General features: G+C 35.3%; 1 protein-coding gene and 1 pseudogene across 7 annotated transcripts; one reads left to right on the forward strand and one right to left on the reverse strand.

Annotated features, from left to right (window-relative positions):
* Positions 1-924: 924 nt before the first annotated feature.
* LOC134721041 (uncharacterized) lies at positions 925-27,879 on the forward strand. Of its 7 annotated transcripts, none has more exons than XM_063583730.1 (6): positions 925-1,191; positions 20,330-20,386; positions 23,863-23,940; positions 24,068-24,145; positions 25,803-25,864; positions 27,676-27,879. In XM_063583730.1, the coding sequence occupies exons 1-6, from the start codon at positions 1,116-1,118 to the stop codon at positions 27,811-27,813; spliced, it is 489 nt and encodes a 162-aa protein (XP_063439800.1). In that variant the 5' UTR covers positions 925-1,115; the 3' UTR covers positions 27,814-27,879. The 7 variants fall into 7 exon arrangements, with proteins under 7 accessions (XP_063439800.1, XP_063439804.1, XP_063439802.1 ...); XM_063583734.1 differs by having other exon boundaries at positions 25,803-25,854; XM_063583731.1 differs by lacking the exon at positions 925-1,191 and adding an exon at positions 19,985-20,074.
* LOC134722230 (uncharacterized) lies at positions 6,092-8,322 on the reverse strand (annotated as a pseudogene).

Raw genomic sequence — 27,879 nt, forward strand, 5'->3', positions numbered from 1 at the left:
TGCATCCCCTGTAAAAAGCAGAGTATATTGAATTGTACTTTTAAAGTTAGTTGAATTTTACTATGTAATTGGAAGGGGGCAATAGGGGGTCTGTTAACATGTTAACAACACCTCGATTTTGGCAATAATAGTGAACAAAAAATGCAAACATGCTGAATAACAGTTAACAAATCGGGTTGAAAACAGTTATATAACAGCTTTAATTTGTCTCAGATAACAGTTAACAACACCTTGAAAAGAGTCAAAACAGGTTAACATAAAAAGGTATTGCCCCCCCCCCCCCTTCTGTAATTTTGCAAGGTGTCTGATTAAATGTAATGCTGTCGGTCCATATATATTTAAGTCATATTTTTCAACTGTACAGGAAAATCAATTTCTCTGAGAACACACTATTTTTGCAGACTTATCTAAAAAAAAAATGGGTAAATTCCGAATCATTTTTCATAATAAAATCTTTTTCAGAACCTATTATTGTTTTAACATCTACACATAAGAAAATCTCGCCCATATTTTTATATTGAAGAATTATGTCCCAAATGAATTATACTGAGAAGAATTTCATCATACACTACATGTTTAAGAAAAGGGGGATCCCCTGCTAAGTTGTTGATATGTGTGCGGGAAATTCTCCATAGCCAAAGGTTATAAAGTTTTTAGGCGAGCATAACTCATTTGAGAAAAAGGATTAAAAAACTATAAACAACCACTTGAAATTCCAACATAGTCCCTAAAATCAAGACATATATTTTAATTAATTATTATAAAAAGATCAAATAGAGAGGGAAAAACAGTCGAGAAAAATAAAACTTATTTACACTTGTATATATTTTAAAGTTATTTATATAAATTCACTATGTAAACATTTAAATGTATGATCCGGTACAAAAAAAATAAACAGTTAAAAGTATGACCCGGTACAAAATTGACCTTTAACATGTGTGAATTACTTCCTGAATTTATTTATATATATATCTACATACAAAGTAATACACTATAGTAGTGTACTTATATAGATGTCGTTATACCCTATTGGGCGCCTCAACATATTTAAGTTCCTGTTTAGTCAAATGGAGTTTAACAAGAAATAGACAAAAACTGCAGCAAAATAATACGAAATGAGTGGTTTATGGAATAAATTGCAATCTTTATTCGGAGGAGGTAGAAATTCACACAGTACATCTCATAAGAATAGTAAGTATTAAATACAATTACAAGGGATCCTGTTCATCAACAATCATATCAACTTCCTTAAACAACTGATATTTGAATGAAGAGGGGGCACTTACGTAACTCGCCAATCTTAGTTAGTAACTGAAACATTTTTATAAGGACTAAGGTCTTAACATGCCTGTAATATTTATACAGCCGTCATTTTTCTTCTCGTCCAAGATTGACTTTTTCTTCTTATTCATCGATGTTTGCTAGCATCTTTGTAGAAATTGGGTCTCGACATTGTAATGTTTTAAAATGGTATAAGAATATAATTTGAAAATTGTCAGTTGACAGTCACTTATCTCATGTTTCGACTCAAGTGTTTCAAATGAAGTGTGTTGGTGATGATGGTGGTGGTTTAGGGGAAGGGGCCCTTAAAATATGGATAGAATAACATCTGACGCGAGTCAAAGTAGCCACTGCATATGAGCTCTGTTAGATACTTGTCTAATTTGCAATCATACCACCTCTCCATTTTTATATTGATATTCGTCCAAGTTATTGGAAATAAAAATTTCTTCAGTTCTCTAAATGGTGACATGTGAGATGATTCGTACTAACTCGTCCTTTGTTTTAATTGGTAACGCAGTCAACAAGTTTTAAGTCCATATTTGTGTTTAAAAATTACTGACTGGTGACTAATGATAAACAGTTACCGTGTATCTTGTATGTTTTTATAAATACATGCTATGTGTACACCTTGTTTGACTAGAGGGCTTCATAATAAAAAAAAATAACAAATAACGATAGATTTACGTGTTCGCAGTTAATAAAGTTGTTAAAGTAATGTTTTCCTTGAAAGACACAGACGATCGTTTACACGTATCTTTTTCTTATACAATTTGTCCGGGATATCAATGAAATACTTGCTACTGTGCGTTGAGCTAACATTCACCAATGATTCAACCAAATAGAAACGATAGCATCCCTTAACTTGAACTGAGACTACTGTGTACACTTTGTTTGAATAGAGGGCTTCATAATAAAAAATAAATAAAAAAATGATAGAATTACGTGTTCTCAGTTAATGTTCGCTTCTATAATATTTTCCTTCAAACACGAAGACGATTGTTTAAACCTATCATATTTTTTAAATCGCCGCATATGGATAAAATACGTGTCACTGGACATTGAGTTACATTCACCAATAGCTCAACCAAATATTAACTGAATTATCCCTTAATCTGAAACCGTGCAGGTTTTGTGATGCATGTATCTGAGCATAATTGAACAGTTCTTTTCTTGTTTTGTGCTTTCATTGTTTGTTTTAAATCAACTTCATTTTTATTCAAATATTGTGTATCTGAGGATTACAGTATAAATGTCATTCTTTTGCCCCTTCATTTCGTTTTTGCTTGTTAATTTTTTGTTTGTTTTGGTTTTACTGATTTGTTTATGTATTATTTTAATTGTCAGATTTACTTTTACTCTTTTTTTTTCAATTCTAAACCAATATATAACAAATTATAAAACCAAATGACGGTCAACAAAAATAAATATATGTCTATGTTATATGGCCATCTGTCAAACAACGCTCAGATTACACACACAAATATATATAAAACATAGGCCATTTCCAATCTTATGCATTTTTTTTAAAACAATTGAAATCCCTGCAGATGATTGTATTGTCAATACTGATTGTTTAAGTTAAATCAGAATAGATTGATATGAATCATTTTACATTATCGTGATCATACTGAGGAAGGATGTCTGTTATCCGAAATATTTAAAGATCCTTATATTTATTGTTTCCTTTTTTTATACTGTTGTTCTTTTGTGTATACTTTCTATGCGTTTATATATATATATTCATACATATGCATTGACGTTATCGTCCATAAGTATCACACAGTAGTCAAACCGGATAGAGAAAAATGTATTTATCATAAAACATTTAGTGCATTTTCTATTTTGTTTTGTCTATATATGAATACGTGTACTTGTTCCCTGACCTGTAAAGAAATGACGTAGGCAGGATAACTCATTTCATTCTCAAAAATTATTTACGTAGACTGCAGAGAAAAACTATTTAAAATTCAATAAAGGGGCTAACATTTGATGGTTATGGTGGGGAAACTGCTAGGTGGGCACATTTCCATCATTCTTTTTTGTGGCAAATTGACAAATCTTGCCTTTTTTTACTCAAAAAACACCTGCCCTGACTTTTTTTCAAATTTCATCCTAAACGACCCCACCCACAACACCCATTCCCCCACCCTAGAAATCGAATGGTGGCTCCCTAATGATGAACAAAAAATGTTTGGATATAGATTGAGTAGGAGGGCAGGAAATATCAGGTTTTATTTTCTTTTGAGAGGAAAATCCGAATAGCAGGACACAGAAAGTAGTTGTTTTGTATATATTTTTTAAGTTCCTCAATTTACAAATCTTCACTTCAAATGAGAAGAACCATTTATTTGATTTCTTTAGATAAGCTGAGTTATATTAACTGCAAGATAAGAGTTAATATGTAAACCAATCACTCTTAAATTATGTTAAAATTGTCTCCTGGATCCCACATCACTAACACTTATTTATCAATGAAATGACTATGAGTAAATGGTTATACATATTAAGTGGATTTAAATCACTGTCCTCTGCCTCTTCATATTTAAACATCCCACTTCTTTCCGATGTTCATAGAAATTAATTAAATCACTACAGCATGTGTCACTTTCATATATCGAATCAGTGTAATTTCTGGATATATCTTCCGTGTGTTTAATTTCCGTATCAAGGATATTACTTACATGTATGTGTGACCGTGTTTTCGTATAACACGGAAATCATTGACTCTATAACTTCCGGTCTGTAGTATGTGTGCATTAGTGTAAACCTAATGATTTACTCTACTGAGTTTCTGATGCTTTTTTTCTTGGTCTGCTAAGATTTTAAAATCTTGTAAATGAGAAACAGTTTTCGAAATTTTCTGTCATAACATGAAATTGTTTAATTAAAGAACACCATGCAGCAACCGTGAATGGACTTAGAACCAAATTGTTAACAACTTAAATATGTAATTTTATAATAATAATAATTTATCGCATCAGAAACAATTCCACTATTATCCTAAATTGTATATGGGCTTTAAAGGGGCACAAACTACGACGTATGAAAAAAAGGAATATTATTTCGTTTGGTTCAATCATTAATAAACTTATAATAATGAAATAATGATTCGATTTTAGAAACCAATTTGGTTCAATTTTGTCAAAATACGCAAAAATATATAACTGATGATTTATTCACTTGCAAGTGAATAATTCGATCTCGTTTGATCCGTATTCGTGTGGCTTCAGTTTTACCCAGTCGTATTCAGCCATTAAGGGGAAAAGAATGCCAACATTGAAAGTCTGATTCGATCCACAAAAAATCAATCTCGTACAGGTAAAAATCTTAATTAACAGTGAAATCAAACAAACCTATAAAAATCCAATTGCACGAGGACACAATCGCTTCATATGTATGTTTATATTTATATCGGGTTCTGTGACCATCGGCAGTATTCGGAGGTCATATCGATAGTTATTTAGATGGCGTCTACACACGAACTTCTGATGTATATTATCGAGTACATGCTTTGTTAACTGTTTTCTTAAGATTTATTGTAATTTGAATATACATTTAAGTATGTTATAAATCAAATACGAGAATTCAAGTCAAATCGGTGAACACTGTTGAATTTGACAGTTAGGACCCCGTAAAACAAGAAATTCTGAAACAATTTTGTACTTTGTATACTTATTTCATGATATTTGACTGTGTGTTTTAAACCTGTCCCGATTTTTTTGGCTTCGATACAATTACATCTTTTAGTATACATCTTTATTTAACACGTAATGTAACATGTTATTAGATCATATTGTACTGCGGCACGTTCAATTATTTCGTTCGGATGTGCCATGAGACATTGACGTTACGCACGATACAGGTGATACCTGACGTTACATTAAAATAACGTCGAAATACCCGTTTTGACTGACGTTTTATCCAAGTCACTTGATGTTAATTAAGGGCATACGATACAGTTTTGCACCTGTATTTACAAATTGATGAATATTTGCATATAGGCTATTTTTTACCTAATTAAATCAAATATGTAATAAAAAATATACCTTCATGTGCCAATTTTTGAGTAAAATGAGGTCGAAATTTTGTATATTTCAGTCTTCACGATGAACTGTTAAATCTACAGGCCTGGAGCTCAATTTTTGAAAATTTTTAGATTCTGTTGGCCTGTAGATATGATTTTTACAGGCCCAAGAGCAATTTTACAAGCCTAGGCTGCCAGGGCTGCCACTCAGCGTGAAGACTGATATTTGCTCAAAATTCAGATTTGTGTCCGTATTTTCTTTTTCGAATGAAAGACATAACTTTTAACGAACGTATGAACTTATGTTTGTCACGATTGTCCCCCCATTCGTTTTTACCTCTTTAAAGCATTCCCTACATGTACATGTATAAATTTTCATATATTATTGGTTTCTATAACTACTGTTTCTTATAGGGATCAATACTGATTAATAAATTTCTAGCATTTTATTTCATTAATACATTCCAAAACATTTAAATGTGTTTCTTCTGTGATTCGAATGACATTGAACAAATATAGACCACTGACGCAGCAGGTACAACCGCTTTCCTGTTCACAAGATGATATTGAAAAGGCGAGTTCGTGTTTTTGTAATATAGACCACGAAACACAGGTGTTCCCGCAGGGAGTAAAGATCCCCAAGAATCCGCTGTGTCAATGTGTAACGTTTCCATGCTTTTCTCTACTTTCAGCATGTAGTACTCCTCCTCATCGTCGTCAGTATATAACGCAACTTATTGACAAACCGAAACTAATTCTTGCAAAGACACTTGTTCATTTTCTTCATTTTCTTGTGATCTCTTGTGCATCCGCTCTGTATTCTCGCTTCATTTCCCTTTCAGTTTTTATCGAATTTTGTATGGTCATACATGTATTACAGTTTACACAGAAACAAGACAATTCACTGATATTTATCAATCCTTTAGCAGAATCATGACTAGCTCTTACTTGGTGACGAGATCGAATGCTAGGCACCGGCTTAAAAGACAGTCCGTTGTCACGGTGAATCGTTTCCGCATATCGGAATATTCTTCTCTTACCATGTGACCTCGGTTGTGTTAGAAATGAATTCGCGTATTTATAGAGATCTTTTGCTGTCCTTATCTGAGTCTGTCCGCGTAAAATGGCACAATCGGCTTGTCTCTTAATAATTCCTCCAGCAGCGTCTTGTGGTCATGAAATGCACAAATAAGGTTTTTTTTATGTCAACTGCATGACATTGGACCTTACCATTTTACCGATTTCAAGGTTTATGATTTTTATTTAAGAATTGAATGCTTCTTTTTGTAACTTTATTGGGGTGTAAAAGCGTTGACCGAAGTATATTTTGTATGAAGCGCGGAAGCGCTTCATTCTAAAAATGTACGCACGGTCAACGCTTTTACAACCCTATGAAGTTACAAAAAGAAGCATTCAATACTTATAATTACATTTTTTAGCTAGAATCCTGAAAACACGATTTTTATCAAGTTTTTATTTAATCAACCTGTGCACTTTATTTTGTGACAACGTGTTATCATGAAGGAAAAGTTTTATTGATTGATGCAATTGCTTAAGGAATAACACGTGATGTGCAGTAAGCCAATCAGAATATAGCGTTATAATGAAACATACATCTAATGTAATTATAATAGTAACAATACCGAAAGTCACGAGAAATATATGAGATACATTCAATACCCTACTGCCACTGCCAAGATGAAGCCCTGTTCCTTGATACAACGTATTTATTTTTGTGCCAGGTGTAATTTAGTCCGACGCACATGTTTTATCAAAATTCATTTATTTCAAATTTGATATAATAAAAAAAAAACTTCTAGAATAATGTTTTCAAACATTAACACATAATGTGACGGATTGAAAGACAACAGTTTACCAATAATGTGAATACCCGACCGCTTTTAAAATATTTACATTTTACACAAAAAACTCATAAATATTCAAGCAAAAGCTAAATAATATGTATTCCATTGTACTCTAAAATGTGAGAAAAATCATTAAATCTGTGTCCAAGATATCTAGCGTAGAGACTGACATTCAACTGTATTTAAAGGCAATCATAGTGGTAAGTTCGAGGATAATAAACTGAATTATTATAAATACCTTTTGCATGGGAAGTTTCGAAGAAGTTTCTTGTGAAATGTTGATACCCAAAGTCGTCGCTTGTTTGACTAAAATCTCCGAAACAGTGTCTGCTCTTAAACTTGGCTGCACATCCGTCAGTAAACTCGTGCATTGTTTATACTGAATATGAAATCGACTGTAAATATTCCGCTATATAATTTCGGACTTGGTGAACAAAGTATTGATCATGAACTAAGTCTGGGCTTATAACGAAAAATTGTTCCGTGATAATTTCAGGAAAGTCTTCTGACCTATCAACACTATCGTATACTAGCAATGCATGTCTATGTAGAATAGTAACATGGACCGACACTTCGGTTTTTTTTAAAGTTAGCACTTTGAATCTCAGTCAGCTCGGAACACCTGTAATTTTCACTAAAGTCATGCTTACAAACACATTGCTTTTCTGGGAGATGATTTCTAAACAGATTTTGAAATTGTTCATTTTGCCATGTAGCTCTGTGCTGATGCACTGGAAAAGTTTTAATTAGTTTTCTGAAATATGAAAACAATTTAACAACATGAATTTCTTTTTTCACGAGCATTAGTTTCTTTATGGTTTTGTTCCCTTTAACATTAACGCTTTCATTTTAAAACTTTTCCCACTTTACAAATTCCGCAGTGTCAGATACATCAAGTTCACAAGGCAGAAAATTCAAGATTTTAACTCCACAATCGGACAAGTTTCTTTTAAGGCACTGTAAATTGTGTGAACCATCAACTTTTTCGCATAGTGTTGCATTAACGACATCAGATATTGAATCGTACACCGGAGTAGAATAGCATTCATTCGGTTCATTTTCTATCAAAAGTTTCTTTCGGAATTCCATACACGATTTAAAGACAGTTTTAAATTCTACATGGTACTTGCAGCAACATGTTTGTCTATCCTTAGGTCGGACGGGTCGCACAATATGTATATGTTCTCTGTAACAATTGTTTTAAGAAAATAAAGTATTCATTCATTCATTCATTCACAAAGCACCTTTCGAACATTCTTTAAACTATTTTAATAGAGAGGTTTTCTCCGATTAAGTCCAAACACACATCGGTCTGTGTTTTTTTCTGGTATGTGTGTCAATGTATGTGAAGTTAGCAGCCGGTTCGTTATTCGTTATTCGATATTCAATATCCAATCGGCTGCTAGCAGCCGGTTCGATATTCAAAATTTAGTGAAAAAAATTATAAGAAAATTCAAATACTTGATAACATAAAAAGCATGATTTTCATATTTAAAAAGACTGATAAAATACTTAGGAAATCGTTAAATGACCTTTTCAAGCTGTCGTAATTTCTCGTCGTAATTTCTCGTTGTCCTCGAATATAAACCCTTTTTCATGTTACATATTTGTCTATATGTAATTAAGAGTTTTGTCAATAAAACGACTTCAAAGATGTACTTTTGTGTATAATATTTCTTAAGACAAAAAGAAAAACCCATAACTCTAGAAATATTTATAACTATAGATAGAAATATATATGGAAAGCCAAAAAAACAAAAACAAATCAGTCGAAAAATGTCAAAATTTTAGGACAAAGGGCACAGGGTAATGGTGAGAGCCCCCTGATCTCTCAATCTTTCTAATATTTGACAGACATTCAGTCAATAGGTAGATACACACGTGACTAAAAGGAATTTGGGTACACTTTCTGTCTTCTATGTTTACGGAGCGCCCAAAGTGCCAGTTGGATATTCAAAATATATAGCGAAAACCTACCCGAGACCGCTTAAATGAGGTTGAGACCCCCCGGGTCTTTCAATGTCCATAAAATTCAACCAAATCATTGAATCTGTATATATGAAGGTTGTATTAGATGGATTTACCAGAATAACGTCATCTTCCATATCTACGGAGGGCTAAGATTGTCACTTTTCAGTCGAAAAATGTCAAAATTTTAGGACAAAGGGCACAGGGTAATGGTGAGAGCCCCCTGATCTCTCAATCTTTCTAATATTTGACAGACATTCAGTCAATAGGTAGATACACACGTGACTAAAAGGAATTTGGGTACACTTTCTGTCTTCTATGTTTACGGAGCGCCCAAAGTGCCAGTTGGATATTCAAAATATATAGCGAAAACCTACCCGAGACCGCTTAAATGAGGTTGAGACCCCCCGGGTCTTTCAATGTCCATAAAATTCAACCAAATCATTGAATCTGTATATATGAAGGTTGTATTAGATGGATTTACCAGAATAACGTCATCTTCCATATCTACGGAGGGCTAAGATTGTCACTTTTCAGTCGAAAAATGTCAAAATTTTAGGACAAAGGGCACAGGGTAATGGTGAGAGCCCCCTGATCTCTCAATCTTTCTAATATTTGACAGACATTTAGTCAATAGGTAGATACACACGTGACTAAAAGGAATTTGGGTACACTTCCTGTCTTCTATGTTTACGGAGCGCCCAAAGTGCCAGTTGGATATTCAAAATATATAGCGAAAACCTACCCGAGACCGCTTAAATGAGGTTGAGACCCCCCGGGTCTTTCAATGTCCATAAAATTCAACCAAATCATTGACTCTGTATATATGAAGGTTGTATTAGATGGATTTACCAGAATAACGTCATCTTCCATATCTACGGAGGGCTAAGATTGTCACTTTTCAGTCGAAAAATGTCAAAATTTTAGGACAAAGGGCACAGGGTAATGGTGAGAGCCCCCTGATCTCTCAATCTTTCTAATATTTGACAGACATTTAGTCAATAGGTAGATACACACGTGACTAAAAGGAATTTGGGTACACTTCCTGTCTTCTATGTTTACGGAGCGCCCAAAGTGCCAGTTGGATATTCAAAATATATAGCGAAAACCTACCCGAGACCGCTTAAATGAGGTTGAGACCCCCCGGGTCTTTCAATGTCCATAAAATTCAACCAAATCATAGATTCTATATATATAAAGATTGTATTAAAAGGGGGATGTTCTTGAACGGACTGTTTGATCCAGATCAGATCAAACCAGAACCCTAGTAGAATCGAGTTGTTTCAAGTACAAACCGTCACCATAGGTTGAAGTTAGCTTGGTGGGGGAAGATTTACAGACCTATACCACGCACCTTCACACAGCTTACCCAACCACCCCGTTTGATGTAAAATCCAGGTCCAAATGCGTTACTGACGGCTATATTTCACACAGGCAACTTATAAGGGCTCCAACACTTCATTCTGGCAGAATTGTGTTCGCCAACATAGGAAGGGTTCGCATAGCCATTCCCGCTAACTTGGGTAGGTATCCCCTTTCTTTTTGAATGTTTTTCTTCAATTGGGTAGTGCTTATTTTCAGAGTCATACCACTAGAACCTTTTCTAGGAGATTTTTTAATCTGTCGCAGGGTAAGCAACATTGTGTGTACACCTTGCAGGTTTGTGTGGGATAAACGAATGGTGACCGGGCAACCTTTTTTGGCTGCTTTCTGTAATTTATTAGCTTGACCTTTTATCAAGTTCAAACCGTATTTTGATAGACTATTTATGCATACCTCGCGAAAATGGAAGCGGATGGTGAGATGTTCACTGCGGAGATTGGTAGGATCGCCGTTTTGATCGGTGAGGTATGTCTGCATGCGATTGATGGTTCTCAAGGTCACGGGTAAGTACACCATGCTTTTTGGCTTTTGAATGATCTTTATCCCGGGATCGATTGCGGGGGAAAAGCTGTAGATAGTGGACTGTTGGGTGACGTGTACGTAGCTTCCGTTGATGATGCTACTGTTCACCAGGATGCTGTTGATGCTTCTGATGTTAACAGTATTCACCCTCTTTGTAACCGTTTGTTGCCCGATCAAATGTGTAGAGATGTCGCTTAAATCCAAATATGGTGTTCGATTCCTTAAATTGTAGTTAGGTAAGGGGGTCAAACCAGGTAAGAATGCGACTATCGTTTCCAGAGACAAGAATAGAAAACCCTTGTTTTGGGTCTGTGTTGTTGACGATTTGTTGCAACAGTATGGTGTCCATTTATTTATTAAAACACGACGTTCAACTTCTGACCGTTCGATTCGAACTGAAGGACATTGCAAGTGCAAATTCTTCGGTGTTGGCGGGAACATAACGCTCGAATTCCGCTCGAATCTGGATGTCCACTCGGACTGATGACTTACATTGATGACAAACAGCGGCTATAAGTCAATGAAAGCAGAGGGGTTGACGCCACCGTTACTGAGGAGGGTGTCAATGTTGTAGAATTTCTTTCTGGAGTCTACAGCCTTCTTGAACACTATGGCAACCTTGTTTTGTGAGAAACCGGCATTAAAAAGGACGACTGAGCAGTGATCGAACACGGAAGCAATATGGATTTTGTCATTATCTCTGTCGGTTTGGAAGGCAATGGTGATATATCTAGGCTTTTCGCGACCACTATTGGCAGCTAGGCAGCACTTAAACTGTGAGGCTTGGGGAACGGCTATGAAATCGCAATGTCTCATGCAAAATCCACAGTGGATCTTGGATTTATTCTGGATGGTTTTGTACAGTTGCATCTTGTTTAATTTCGTCTGCAAGAGTGACGTGAGGGAGGAACCAAGAGATTTAAATCAGGATTATTTTTGACACGTTATTGACGGCGGCTGCCCTAAGAATGACATTTGCATCTGAATTGCGAACGAGTGAGAGTTTGTGCCTGTACAATATTTTGTTGTAATCATCCAAAATATGGTTCAGGGGGATGGCAAACGAGTATGATCCTTTGTTGGTGATAATGAATCCATGGCAGGCTGCAAATCAAGTGTTCTCAGCCTCGGCATCGGTGGAAGAATCCTTATGCCACAGTTGGGACCCTGCGATTTTGAGAAGTCGTCGGGGTAGGTTAACATTCCCAGCATAGTGGTGGCGATGCCGGGGTCGTTAATGTGTTCAATTTGCTGGCCGGAGAGTCGATAACAGATATTTTTGAAGAGATACATGATACCATTGTGAATGAGATCAACGTCTGCATATGGAGTGCCGTCGTGCTTTTGAAGTCGCCCTCCTACCAAGAGATAACGCTCAGTTTGGTGGAGGAACAGGTCCTGCGTTTCGATGTTGATTCGGGTCTCCGCTCCAGAGTTGGTTAGTTGGGCGCCGGCTCAAGGTTCGAATACGTGAACTTAGTATTTATATTGTTGAAGACTTTTATCGAAGGTCAACACTTCTGTGATTGTAAGGATGTCAGACATTATGTATTTATTTATAGCGTTGGAGGAAGTTGTGGATGATAGCGATGCCACGACCAGAGATGAGATTGCTTTACTGGGTTTGGTTGTGGGGCTTACTGCGTTTAACAATTAGCTGTTGATTGGGTTTGCTGCGTTGGACACTGGGTTTTCGAGGGCGGGTCACTTTGTCAACGACATGGTCGACGACTTTGGCTACCACCTTTTTAACTCCTATCATTGCTGCATTGGTGGCAGCGCTCATAGCCTTACTTCCAAGGTCTTGGCAGCAAAGGAGGTGAACATGCGACCAGCGATAGATAACGCAGATAGTGTCAAACAAACTTCTACCACCGTATGCATACTTTCGAGCAAAACCTTTCTTAACTCATGATATTACGATGGAGTTGCTTATATTCCTTGATACTGATGTGTTCACCTTTCTTCATGGCATCGATGATCGCTACAATTGCGTTGCGCACACCATTGTTTCCAGCACTGTAGACAGCGTTGCACAGATCCAAGCGACAGAGGAGCTGGTCAAATCGGAGGGTAGAAATAAGGTTTGAGGTCCGCTACATTGCTCATCTTGCTTTAGATGTGCGACACAATCTTCTTTATTGCCTTTGGGTTCTCGAGAGAGAGGTTTAACTGCCTTAATACATGGCACCGGAACTGTTCAGGATCTCTGCATAGTCGACAAGTTCTTAAAAACTTCGGGCTCGAACGATTCTGGTTTCTTTTTCACCATGAGTTCCCAGAGGTCAAGGGTTCCTTTGTACCTTACACCATCCACGAAAATATCATCGCCGTCAGAAGTAACTGCATGCTGGTTAGCTTCCGATGAAGATACCATCGGTTTCAGGTGTGGTCGGCGGAAGGTTTGTTACTGATCTGCAAATACTGCTGTGCTCGAGGTCCGAGGATGATGTCTGTAGGTGGTGCTATGGTTAGTGGGTAGTCAAACTTGGGCGGTGTAGGAGGGATGGCTGTCACTGCTGCAGGAAGGTATACGATCGTTTTGGTAATCGGTGAAGCTGCCTCTCGCAGAGCCTCAACCACATGCTTAACACCTTGGAAAGGTCCCGGTTGAGTTCAATCTTCTCGAGGCGATGCTGCATGTTACTGGCTTAAATCTTTCGCTTGATCTCTTGCAACTCCCTGGCGAGCGCCTCACACTGTTTAGGGTCTGTAATCTTTATAAACGTTATTTATTTACAGCGATGACGTAAACTCCCCTAGGCGATGGTTTGAACACCTCTAAGCGTTTGTTTTTACGTCCCTAAGCGTTGGTTTGAACAGTGATACCTTTCCTGAAACCATAGGCAAAAATCTATCGAAAGGTAAAAAAAAAATAAAAAATACATGCATTTCTGCTCGTTTTTCCGTAAAATTGAATTGAAAAGATCGACCGATAAATCTTTGTTGATAAACACTACAATAATTTATGGGTGGTAGGAATAGGAAAATACGGACTGTCAAAAAGGTAAATGCCATATAAAACATTCTTAAACAATCTAAATGTTAATATAACCCCACTATGAAGGCTATATTATTCTTCAATTATCTAAAAATCTATTTTATTGTACAAAAACTTTCATATTAAAAAAATTCACCATGTCCATAATGCGTAACTTAACTTCTACCTGTGTATTGCTACCTTATCGTTTTTGGTTTCAACCTTATCGGTAAATTAAAGCACTCAAAGTCCACGTACACTACTAAAGAGACTCTCATTGAATGGGTGGTGTTGACAAAGGTCAGCTGGTATTTCCCTTTTTAGGCAGCTCGATCTTGACTGCCTTACGGTTGACGCAACACTCTTTGTTGGTCTCCAGGACTTTCTTGCTATAAAAGTGTTTCGAGCACCTGTAGCCTTCGATCAGCAATAAGTTTAGTTCTCTCCCGCTGTTTGCCAACGTTTGAAATGTGCAGCGGGTATACTTCACTATCATCTATTCTAGATACAGTAACCGCCAGGGTGGAATTGGCCTTCTCAAATTCATTAATATCCTTAAGGCTAACACGATTGAGCTCTGTGTAACCTTGTCCGTTTGTTTTGGGTCTACCTTTTTTTCTGCCTATTTTTCACATTGATTACAGTCTTCTTGGCTCTGATCCACACCGGCTAATCAATGTACTAGGACTCACCCAGCGGTCGGTGTTTGTTAATATTGACTTGAAGTTTTACAATTGCCTTCGATGTCCATCCCTTTTTTCAGAGGTCCACTGTGCAATCTTTTCTCCGATCTTTTCATCCATCTCCTCAAGGCCTAGGTTTCAAGCAAGTCCGTGGTTAAGATGAAAATCTGGTTTCCCGAGTGAAAGTATCCCTTGTTCTCATCATCCATCTTACCTGTTTGGTTAATTTTCACTGTGCAGCATTACATTGACGTTTTGATCCTTTTTATCCTTTCAATGCACAATCGTCTATAAGTTCCACCCTTGACATCCGGGAGACCTCAAGGTAGGTCGTCACATCCATGTCAATAATGGGGTCATTTTTCAAGTAGTTTTAAAAATACCTTCTGCAGTGGACAAATGGTGGATGTACCTCAATTTTATCCCCAATGGCTTTCCTATCTTCTCTGAATTTTCCTGTAACTTCTCCAGTAGTTGATCTTTCGACATCCTGCTAACCCCTATCAACTCATCCTTTTTGGCCTGGGTGATGATATCCTTCCTCGTATAGGGTTGGGACAAAGCTCAAATAATGTTGATCTTCGTTTCGATCAACTGAACCAACTGATCCTTCCTCATCCGGGAGTACCATCGGAGGTGGTTCATTTTGGCAATACCTCTCAGGGCATTAAAGTTTTCAACAAATAATTCCAGCTATTTTAAGCTATTAGATCCATGTCTTTATCCTAACAATCCAAAAAAAATCATTTTAGGTCACCCAAAACAACTACTAGTATCCCCAATTCAATGGGTTTTCATAAAGAATAAAATTCGTGGTAATCATAGCCGGTGCGCCTGGTTTTTTCATCCCAAAGCTCACAATTTGCAGAGCTCAATTGGTCTCTCTCTTTGCCAAGACGGTGGTCAGCTGCTTGTTTAATCTCTCACAATCCCAATTGGGGACAGTTGCCCCCTTCCAACATAAGGTTATAATTTTTGCCTACCTATTAACTATATGTCTGCTTAATATTAGGCAGATTGAGAGATCAGGGGGCTATCGCCATAGCCCTGTGCTCTTTGTCCTAAAATTTTGAGAATGTTTAGCTGAAAAGTGACAACATAAGTCCTCCATATATTTCGAATATGACAATATTCTGGTAAATCCTTCTAATACAACCTTTATATATACAGAGTCTATGATTTTATTCAATTTTATGGACATTGAAAGACCAGGGGAGTCTCACCCTCATTTAAACGGTCTTAGGTAGGTTTTCACTATATATTTTGAATATCCAACTGGAACTTTGGGCGCTCCGTAAACATGAAAGACAGGAAGTGTTCCCAAATTCCTTTTAGTCACGCGTGTATCTACCTATTGACTAAATGTCTGCTTAATATTAGGCAGATTGGAAGATCAGGGGGCTATCGCAATAGCCCTGTGCCCTTTGTCATAAAATTTTGATAATTTTTAGCTGAAAAGGGACAATATAAGCCCTCCATAGATATCGAATATGACAATATTCTGGGAAATCCTTCTAATACATTTTTATATAAACAGATTCTATGATTTTATTCAATTTTATGGACATTGAAAGACCAGGGGGGTCTCATCCGCATTTAAGCGGTCTATGGTCGGTTTTCACTATATATTTTGAATATCCAACTGGCACTTTGGGCGCTCCGTAAACATGAAAGACAGGAAGTGTTCCCAAATTCCTTTTAGTCACGCGTGTATCTACCTATTGACTAAATGTCTGCTTAATATTAGGCAGATTGGAAGATCAGGGGGCTATCGCAATAGCCCTGTGCCCTTTGTCCTAGAATTTTGATATTTTTTAGCTGAAAAGTGACAATATAAGCCCTCCATAGATATCGAATATGACATAATTCTGGGAAATCCTTCACATACAATCTTTATATATACAGAGTCTATAATTTAATTAAATTTTTTGGACATTGAATGACCAGGGGGGTCTCACACTCATTTAAGCGGTCTCAGGTAGGTTTTCACTATATATTTTAATATCCAACTGGCACTTTGGGCGCTCCGTAAACATGAAAGACAGGAAGTGTACCCAAATTTCTTTCAGTCACGTTTGTATCTACCTATTGACTAGATAACTGCTTAATATTAGGCAGATTGAAAGATCAGGGGGCTATCACCATTGCCCTGTGCCCTTTGTCCTAAAATTTTGATAATTTTTAACTGAAAAGTGACAATATAAGCCCTCCATAGATATCGAATATAACAATATTCTGGGAAATCCTTCCAATACAACCTTTATATATACAGAGTCTATAATTTAATTAAATTTTATGGACATTGAATGACCAGGGGGGTCTCACACTTATTTAAGCGGTCTCAGGTAGGTTTTCACTATATATTTTGAATATCCAACTGTCACTTTGGGCGCTCCGTAAACATGAAAGACAGGAAGTGTACCCAAATTCCTTTTAGTCACGTTTGTATCTACCTATTGAATAGATGTCTGCTTAATATTAGGCAGATTGAAAGATTAGGGGGCTATCACCATTGCCCTGTTCCCTTTGTCCTAAAATTTTGATAATTTTTAACTGAAAGTGACAATATAAGCCCTCCATAGATATCGAATATAACAATATTCTGGGAAATCCTTCTAATACAACCTTTATATATACAGAGTCTATAATTTAATTAAATTCTATGGACATTGAATGACCAGGGGGTCTCACACTCATTTAAGCGGTCTCAGGTAGGTTTTCACTGTATATTTTGAATATCCAACTGGCACTTTGGGCGCTCCGTAAACATGAAAGACAGGAAGTGTACCCAAATTCCTTTTAGTCACGTTTGTATCTACCTATTGACTAGATGTCTGCTTAATATTAGGCAGATTGAACGATCAGGGGGCTATCACCATTGCCCTGTGCCCTTTGTCCTAAAATTTTGATAATTTTTAACTGAAAAGTGACAATATAAGCCCTCCATAGATATCGAATATAACAATATTCTGGGAAATCCTTCTAATACAACCTTTATATATACAGAGTCTATAATTTAATTAAATTTTATGAACATTGAATGACCAGGGGGGTCTCACACTCATTTAAGCGGTCTCAGATAGGTTTTCACTTGTCTATATATTTCTTTTTTGGGCACTCCATAAATATTTCTATTTATAATTCATAATGTTTTCTAGAGTTAGTGGTTTTTCTTTTTTTGTTTAAAGAAATATCATGTATAAAAGTAAATCTTTGAAGTTGTTTTATTGACAACAATCTATATTATATGAAGACAAATATGCAACATAGAAAAGGGTTTATATTCGAGGACAACGAGAACTTACAACAGCTTGGAGAGGTCATTTTACGATTTCCTACGTATCTTATCAGTCATTATTACTATGAAAATCATGTTTTAATGTTATCAAGTATTTCTTTTTTTTCAAGATTTTCAACAAATTTTTGAATATCCAACCGACTGCTAGCAGCCGGTTGGATATTGAATATCGAATATCGAATAACGAACCGGCTGCTAACTTCACATACATTGTGTGTCATGTGTGTCAAACGGGAAAACCAACGATCAAATACTGGCTATAGTTAGTCATTGTAAGATTGAATAATTGGTATTTCCAATAAAAGATTTATCATTTGATGTGTTGAGTGTTTCTTGACTAAGCATCAGTATTAAGAACTAATTAAGTTGTTTTGAATTGAGTCCTACTCCAATGGCTGATGCAAACGAAAACAAATTGTTAGATCACTATAGATATCCAAATGCACTGTCGACATTGGCAGGTTTTTAAAGGAATCCCAATGAAATAAATGTTCAGGACCATATGAGTATTTGGACCATACGCGTATGGTCATGACCATATGCGTATACTCATATGGTCCGACCATACGCGTATGGTCCGACCGTACGCGTATGGTCGGACCATATGAGTATTATACTCGTTTGGTTATTAACGGGCCGGACCATATGAGTATTTGGACCATATAGGTATTTTTTCAAATATACAATAGAAATAATACGTATTAGTTTTACATTTCAAAAGCTACATAAACATTAGATGTCACAGTCAGTTGATCTTAGTTTTCATCTACTAATTGTATTCGTGTATGCTTTTGTATACTTAAAATGACATTCACACGGTACCATACATGTAGCTTTTCTGCGATTGCTTGTTTTGGCTGCGTGCAGTGATATCGACTCGGACAATTCCGATTTGTCTACGGTGTTCTAAGAAACTCTAGATTCCCAATATCGTAAAATGAATATCACAGATCAAATTAAATAAAGGCTGTATCTATTTCATGGCTTTTAAATGATATTGTACCGGTCTTATAATTAAGATTAAAATAGAAGTATAGAATAAAGAAAAGAAAAAAAATAAAGAAACATACACTTTTAATATTTTTAATATTATAATTGTACTTTCATATAGTAAGTAATATCAACTGTGTGAAACTGTTTTTTTTATAAGTTTTTTTTAATATATAATACAATGACATTTAAGTGACGTAACAACCAGAAGAGTCACACCTAATGAAGAGTTTAAAAGTATACGTGTTGATTACCCCGACCATACGCGTACGGTCCGACCATACGCGTATGGTCGGACCATACGAGTATATACCCATATGGTCATGACCATACGCGTATGGTCCAGATACTCATATGGTCCGGAACATAAACATGTATATAGGTAAGACTGACTAGACTGGAGCTAGCAGCCACTCGCTAGCAGCCACTATGCTAGCAGCCAGTATTTGATCGTTGGTTTTCCCGTTTGAATGGTTATACACTAAGTCTTGTAGTTTTAGGGGCCCTTTATAACTTGCTGTTCGGTGTGAGCCAAGGCTCCGTGTTGAAGGTCGTACCTTGACCTACAATGGTTTAATTTTATAAATTGTTACTTGGATGGAGAGTTGTCTGATTCTTGTCTCATTAGCAATCGTACCACTGTCCACATCTTCCTATATATCAATGTATTTGAATAAACAAGCACTAGTCGAAAAACGGATCATATGAGTATTTAGACCATATAAATATTTTTAGAAATTATTCTAAAACTTCTTTCGCATACGAACACTCAGTTTATTCTCTGTATCCCAAAAACGACACAACTTACTCACAACTGAATTCCTTTATATCTTTGACATATCTTCTGAATCTATTATCTTGCCATCGCTAAACAGTCAAGTTAAAGTACCTTCATCCTGTCTTTTCGTGGGAAAGTGAAATAACGGCGTTTAGGGCAAGACCTTGTTTCTTTTTCCCCTTAGTATTTAGATTACAATTTCATAAACACAATTCATTGCTTTACTTCTTTTCATTTAGTTGTCGTGTTTTTGTTCTTGTTCATTCGATCTTGGATAACTATGGATCTTCAGAACGCTGGTAATGTTGTACCATTATAGTCTAGTTACTGTTATAATGTATGAATAGGAGAAATAGCACATTGAATAACAAACAAAAAACATTGAAATATTGTCAACAAGATCTCCTTATTTTCATCATTCCTGGGACCAAACAAACTGATCCTTGGTAGTCAACTGATCGGAGTTACCACATAATGTGTTGATGCGTCTCATCACATTTCATCTCATTTCATCATTTCGTCACATTTCATTATTTCATTATATTTCATTTCAGGTAAAAAGAAAAAGTCCGAGGATTCCACGGAAAACGGTGGTCAGGAACAGTACAAAGGTATAGTGATACGACAGGGCTATTTAACCAAACAAAACAAACATTAATAATGTAAGTTCATTCGAAAAAAAAGGGGTGAAGTATATGAATACGTAGACAAAACTTGCGTCGTATGTAGATACACCTGTTCTAGCTCCATATGAAACTCTTGTAATTGAGATTGTTACTAATCTATAGAAGTATGTAACTTAAGGTAGATGGGGTGTCTAAATTATAATCCATAGAATTTCATAATAATTTGCTAAAATGTAGATTATATCCTGCTTGTTAAAGAACATTAATAAAAAGAATGGGTCACCAAACTTATTTTCACACAACAGGTTGTGCAAAATTGTCAAATTTTATATAGATTATGCATGGAAAACCCAATTTTCGGTCATAAAACGAAAACTACACCATAGAATTTTGAGATAAAATATGAGAAGATAGCTCCAATATTATTCTTTCAGATAAGAAGAAGAAAAAATGGGGTCACCGGTCTCGTTTTCTTGCTACATGATAAAACTGGTAAATTCCTAACCCAAATATTGTAAAAGTTACACTATCTGAATTATCTGCCCTTGCATTTGAGTTGTCTCCCCTTATTTGGCAAAGTTGAAAAATAATAAATCAAACAAAAGTATTTGTTTTTTGGTAAAATACAACCATAAATATGATAAAACATGGCATATTATATATTATAATAAAAAAATCTTACTCATAAATTACCTACTAATATAAAAATTTGCACATTTTATCAAAACTCTAGACCTTGTTTTCTTGTATTCCAAAAACCAAAATGGAGAAAGACACCCTATCTACCTTAACTGCAATGAAGATGTGGTATGAGTGCCAATGAGACAACTCTCCATCCAAGTCACAATGAGTAAAAGTGAACCGTTTTAGGTCAATGTACGGTCTTCACACGGATCCTTGCTCACACCAAACAGCAAACTATAAAGGGCCCTGAAAATGACTAGTGTTAAACCATACAAACGGGAAAACAACGGTCTAATCTATATTAAAAAAAAAAAAAAACGAGAAATAAATATGAACCACTTCATCAAACGACAACTACAGACCATCAGATTCCTGACTTAGAACAGGTACAAACAAATGCAGTGGGTAAAAGAATTCGAGAGTCGTGGATTTGAACCCCGGTTTAAACACTTTAAAATTTGTATTTGCTGCTTCTCCGCCAAGCACGCGACATTAAGGATTTAGACTAAATACTGGTCATGCAGCTTGGAGTCAGAATAATGTGTCTGGGTGAGATGAAATGTATCAGTCCTGTGGACTGTTACCTTGTGAACTTACACTTTAAAAAATCCGATTCAATGTGTCGGTCTATGACATGAGCGTATCGGTCGAGTACAAAACAGGGTTAATATTCATATAACATTAACAAGTTCTCGTCTGTTAAAGTCATTATGTCATGACGAAGTCTTTTACTGTCCCTTTTTGATTAATTTTCAAAGACAAGATATAAACTGTTCACATTCAAACTATCAGCGTTCGGCACAAACGTTGGAACTACTTAAAAAGTAGAACTTATATATATTCACGAATTAAATATATCTTAGATTCATAACAAGGAAGCCTCTCCGGTATAACCAAACATTGTAGAGTATGTATATATACACCTCCTGCTTTTGTTTGCAACTGTCCTAAGTCAGGAACCTGATGTTTAGTGGTTGTCGTTTGTTTATGTTGTTCATAAGTTTTTCGTTTTTTTCGTTTCCTGCTTTGTTGAAAGCTCGACATATGGATAGTAATCCAACGGCGGCAGCGTTGGCTAACTTCTCAAAATCTTTATATTTTAGAGGGTGGAAGACCTGGATGCTTTAATTTACGAAGTTTCCGTCTGTCAAATGTCCATTGTCCTTGACTTCATTTTCATGGTTCAGTGACTACTTGAAAAAAGTTAAGATTTTTTGTAATGTAAATTTCTCTCGTATTATGAGTAATATGATAACTATATATTTGGTATGTGCGTACCTTCCAACGTCCTTATGCCTGTCAGACAGTTTGCACTTGCCTCTTTTGATAGATCAGTGAACAAGGTTAAGTTTTGGTGGTCAAGTCCATAGCTCAGATACTATAAGCAATAGGTCTTTTATATTTGATGTATGGAAGGATTGTAAGGTGAACATGTCCAACTGGCAGGTGTCATCTGACCTTGACCTTATTTTCATTGTACAGCGGTTAAAGTACATGTTAGTCTCTCAGGTTTTATTTGACCTTGACTTCATTTACAAGTTTATGTGTTTTGGTCTGATTTCCTTAAACCATAAGCAATAGGTCAACTATATGTGTTGTATGGAAGGATTGTAAGCTGTACATGTCTGTCTGGCATGGTTCATCTGACCTTGACCTTATTTTCTATTGGTCAATTTTCAGTTCTCTTGGTTTAGTCTGTTTCTTAACAACTATAAGCAATAGGTCAACTATATTTAGTTTATTGAATGATTGTAAGGTGTACAATGTCTTTCTTGTTAAGTTTATGTGATAGCTGTAGTAAAGCTTTCTATTTAAAACTATATTAAGTTAACATAATAGCAATGGTTAGTAAAGAAGTCGAGACATTTCAGCGTGTGCACTCTTGTTTTCATATAGATTAGATCGTTAGTTTTCCTGGTTGAATGGTTTTACAGTAGTCTTCCACAGACCACATCTTCTTATATCTATTTTGTATGTTTCGGTAATTTGGAATTTCAAATGATGGAAGTAGAGTTGTTGATATATTGGCGGCATGTCAAACATGTAAAACTGTTTTAACCTAACTGTCCTTATAAAAGGAAAAGCCTTAAAACAAAACATGATCCGTACTCGTGGTAAGAATAAGTTCATAAATATTCTTCATCCATTGCATTTTCTTATCTTATATGCGAGAAAAAGAATTTTGTAATATATGTATGATGTAGGATGAAAAATTTTGTCCTGCATTTTTTTTTTGCTGTAATCTTAGTCCTGCCTTTTTATTTTTCACCCTGTTCGGTCCTGCCTTCTTTTTTTTTTTAGTTTATCCTGACTTTTTTTTACCTAAATTGTCGTCCTGACTTTTTTTTTTGGCAAGTGTCTCACCCTGCCTTTTTTTTTAACTCAAAACTCCTGTCCTGCCTATTTTTTCAAATTTCATCCTAGCCCCCCCCCCCCCCCCCCTAAAAATCAAATGGTAGCTCCCTTACCGTGACAGAAACTACCAAAGATCCGCCATCAACATAAACTTCTCCGAATAACATAACATGATAGGACAAGTACATTGAGGAGATTCAGACCGTAAAATAGGCTATTAATATGTGGCGGGGTTTTGAATTATCACCCCCTATTTTTAAAGACGATTAAATGGCTAGATTTCTCATCAACATTCCAAGGACCTTGAAGTTTGCATGACCAAATATTCTTGCAATTATTTATACTTCTATGTATATGTGCATGCATTCTCCAAGTTTCTAGCAACATTAAAATTACATTGCATTGTTTGTCTTGGTTGACAGTTCAGAAAGTAACACGAACGTATGAGGAAGTAGAATTACCAGAAGATAAAGAAGAAAAGGGAACCGTAGATTACACAGGTAAGACTTTGACGAGGAAAACTGCATGCGTCCATTCTTTATGTTAGCAGATGTATACGGAAAAAAATTATATTGATTTTCATATTTTCTGTTGAATATCAAGTTAAATATGTTATTTTCTGTTCAGTTCACAAAGCAGTGAGATCGTACGACGATATAGTATTGCCAGAGGACCGAGAAGAAAAGGGTACAGTAGATTACACGGGTAAATTTCTCATAAGTTGTCTTCCCATGTCAACACAATTATGATTAAGATTATATCACACTGTTGTCTGCTGATCCCCTAATTTTGACATGTTTACCTCTTATGTCTATTTGTTTTGTTTTGTTCACACATCTTTGTGAATATAATAGAGTTTTATGCGACTGGCATACAAGTGAGAGGATAAGCTAGCTATAAATCCAGGTTCAATCCACCATTATCTACATTAGAAATTACCTGTACAAAGTCAGGAATATGGCAGTTGTTATCCATTGTGTGGCGTGACCCGGCCAACCAACCAAGATAAGAAAATAGAACATAGGGGTAAAATGCAGTTTTTGGCTTATAACTCAAAAACCAAAGCATTTAGAGCAAATCTGACAAGGAGTAAATTTGTTTATCAGGTCAAGATCTATCTGCCATGAAATTTTCAGATGGACCGGACAACCCGCTGTTAGATTGATGCCCCTGAATTAGTCATTTTAAGGAAATTTTGCCGTTTTTTGTTATTATCTTGAATATTATTATAGATAGAGATAAACTGTAAACAGCAACAATGTACAGCAATGAAAGACCTAAAAATAAGTCAACTCAATTAAAATGGTCAGTTGACCCCTTTAAGAGTAATTGCCCTTTATAGTAAATTTTTAACAATTTTCATAAAATTGGTAAATTTTAACTAACATTTTCGACTTAAACTTTAAAGCCAAGTTCAATATAGATAGAAATAATTGTAAGCAGCAAGAATGTTCAGTAAAGTAAGATGTACAAACACATCACCATCACCAAAACACAATTTTGTCATGAATTCAAATGCGTCCTTTGTTTAATATTCACATATACCAAGGTGAGCGATACAGGCTCTTTGGAGCCTCTAGTTTGTATCATAAACTAATGTTACTCAAAGCAAAACAAGAAGACTCGATAAAAAAAAATGGACCTATATAATTCTAATAGAAAAACAAACAAATACACAGACTTTACATTAGAATTAGAAAATGGAGCGGTTTGACATGTCGATGGAAAATTTACTTCGGTCTTCTTACGTATCAAAATGATATTTCCGATTTTCCGATACAAATATTTTCTAGATAAGTTAGTTTGCCATATTGCATAAGTTGTTTTAGGATATGTACATATCCTGACATGAACGAGCAAATCTACTTATTTTGTGTCTTAAGTTGTCGTTTTGAGTATCCGGCCATCCTGAGATCTCAAACTACCACATAGCTTCCTCATGGAACAACTAAAACGTATCACCAGACCAGTAGTAATTTTCGTGACGAGATGAAATATTGATATGTTATTTTTTGGTAAATTTTCTGTAACAGCTATAAATGTGAATTATTAAAATTATTTAGGGTTTTCTACGTTTTCTAAGTTTAACTTACCTGGGATCTTTTCGGTTGTGAGTGCTCTTCATGCAGCTTTATCAATTACTAGTATGTATTTTTTTAACTACTGTTTGGATTTGAGCGCCGTTGATGAGTGTCATGAAGACAAAACGCGCATCTGGCGTACCAAATTAAAGACTGGTATATTTGTCTTACTAGTATAACTGTCTTTAAAGTAAGAGACAGCAGACATTTTGAACATTTTATCTGCATTATACCGACCGTATATACCCTGGAAAAGTAAAATATACTACTTTTTATTTCAGTTGAGAAAAAACCTCGTACATATGAAGAGGTTGTGCTACCAGAAGACAACAGGTTGTCGCAGGTCCTCTGCATGCTTTGCTTATATATTTATATAATCTCTCTCAAAATCATTATAGCATTAAATGGTTCTCGCATTCAATTATTTTGAATTTGTTTATTCCATTTTATTTACTTGCTTGTGGGCTCTGCCAAAGTTTAAGGTCATTGATATGATAGTAAAAATAATGTTAACGACAACACATTTCAAAAATACCAAACGTAGAATTTTTCAGTGGAAACTGAAAAGTCTAAAAAGTGCATTAGCTTGCATTGTCTGAACATAGTGTTTTGTTACTGTTGTAATTGTGTCTTGTTTTTGCACCTCTTAATTTATTTATTGTTGCATTTTACAATTTTGAAAAGCTTCAGGTGAATGTGCTTTAAATTTTATTTCCCTGCTTTTAAATATAAATAATACCTGTAACGTTCAGTTGCAAATATATCACGTCAAAAAGTTTTAAAAATAAGACGATACATGTACATGGTTTAGATCAGTAATATGTAATCTCATTTTTTTTAATATTTACGTCTAAAGAATTTGAATTCATTTGATAAGTTTATAAACTACTGTTTCTACTGGTTTGCTATGCACAAAACTATGCAACATCTTAATTAAGACTTGATATATATTTATATTTGATTTTTATAATCAGTCAAGGTTGGAAAACACTCCTGTATATTATCATATTGAAATAAAATAACTCGAGCCTTGATTTCAAGCGATATCCAATTCTGTTACACTACAATCGCATTATAATCATATGAAAATTATCTAAATTATCCAAAATGGTTATGTTTTTTTGTTTTGTTTTTTATTTAATGCATTTTACATTTTTAGCTGAAATGTTTGTTTTTACTTTGCATGTTTTATGTACACTAAATAGTGATACGTCACAAGTTATTTGCACGTAAATTATAGAGTCATATAATAAGAAGATGTGAGGGATGATTGCCAATGAGACAACTCTCAACAAAAGACAAAATGACACAAAAACTAACAGTTATACTAGGTCAACAATGAGCAAAGCCCATACTCCAAAATCAGCTATAAAGAAATCTGAATCAGGATATTAAAAAGTTTTACAAAATATGTTCTTATGACTATAATACGTATCAATCAAACTTAGTTATAGATAAGATCGTAAAGTAAATACATTGCAATATCTTCTATTATCATATTTAGATTGTTGCACAGTGTATTATATACATTCAAATTTCCGATAAACATGTACAAATGAACGAACGTATTTTAGGAGGGGCAAAAGGGGTCCGTTAACATGTTTTAACAACACCTCGATTTTGGCAAAAACAGTTAACAAAAATGCAGAAATGCTGATAACAGTAAACAAAATGGGTTTAAAACAGTTAACAGCTTTAATTTATATCAGATAACAGTTAACAACACCTTGAAAAGAGCCAAAACAGGTTAACATTAAAAAAAAAATATCTATTGATTTCAGTTTGTTATAACCAGAAATATTAGTAACATATATAAGTGTAACGTTATCATCCAAATATGACCTACTAAATGATTACAAGGGGCTATGAATAGTTGAAGAGGGATACACGTCAATAACCGACCATGCGAGGGCATAATAGCAAAGTTAATGTCGTTTAAAAACCTAAAGTTAAGTCACGTCAATGAAACAGCAGAACAATAAAACAACAAAACCAACATACATCGAGAAGTGAACTTATTCATCAATAAAACTAAATCGTACAGTAAATGTGTGAATAAATTTAATAAGAAACTTATACTTTATAATACATGACCAGGCAGTGAAATGAAATCCTTTGTGAACCATCAATTCTCAACTTTTATTTTAATTACAGCAAAAGCAACCAGTCCTGAACTATGTGGAAGTCGAATTCACCAAACCACCTTCCAAAAAACAATCAATCAACAGAAAAGACAGTAAAACTGAATACGCTGACGTCACTGTTAAAAATAAGACTGTTATTGTTAAATAAATGTGTAAATTATATGTAACTTAAAATGTGTAAACAGAACAAATAATGGGCGATGATTTAGAAAAA

Source organism: Mytilus trossulus, chromosome 6, assembly GCF_036588685.1.
Source record: "Mytilus trossulus isolate FHL-02 chromosome 6, PNRI_Mtr1.1.1.hap1, whole genome shotgun sequence".
NCBI classification, from domain to species: domain Eukaryota; kingdom Metazoa; phylum Mollusca; class Bivalvia; order Mytilida; family Mytilidae; genus Mytilus; species Mytilus trossulus.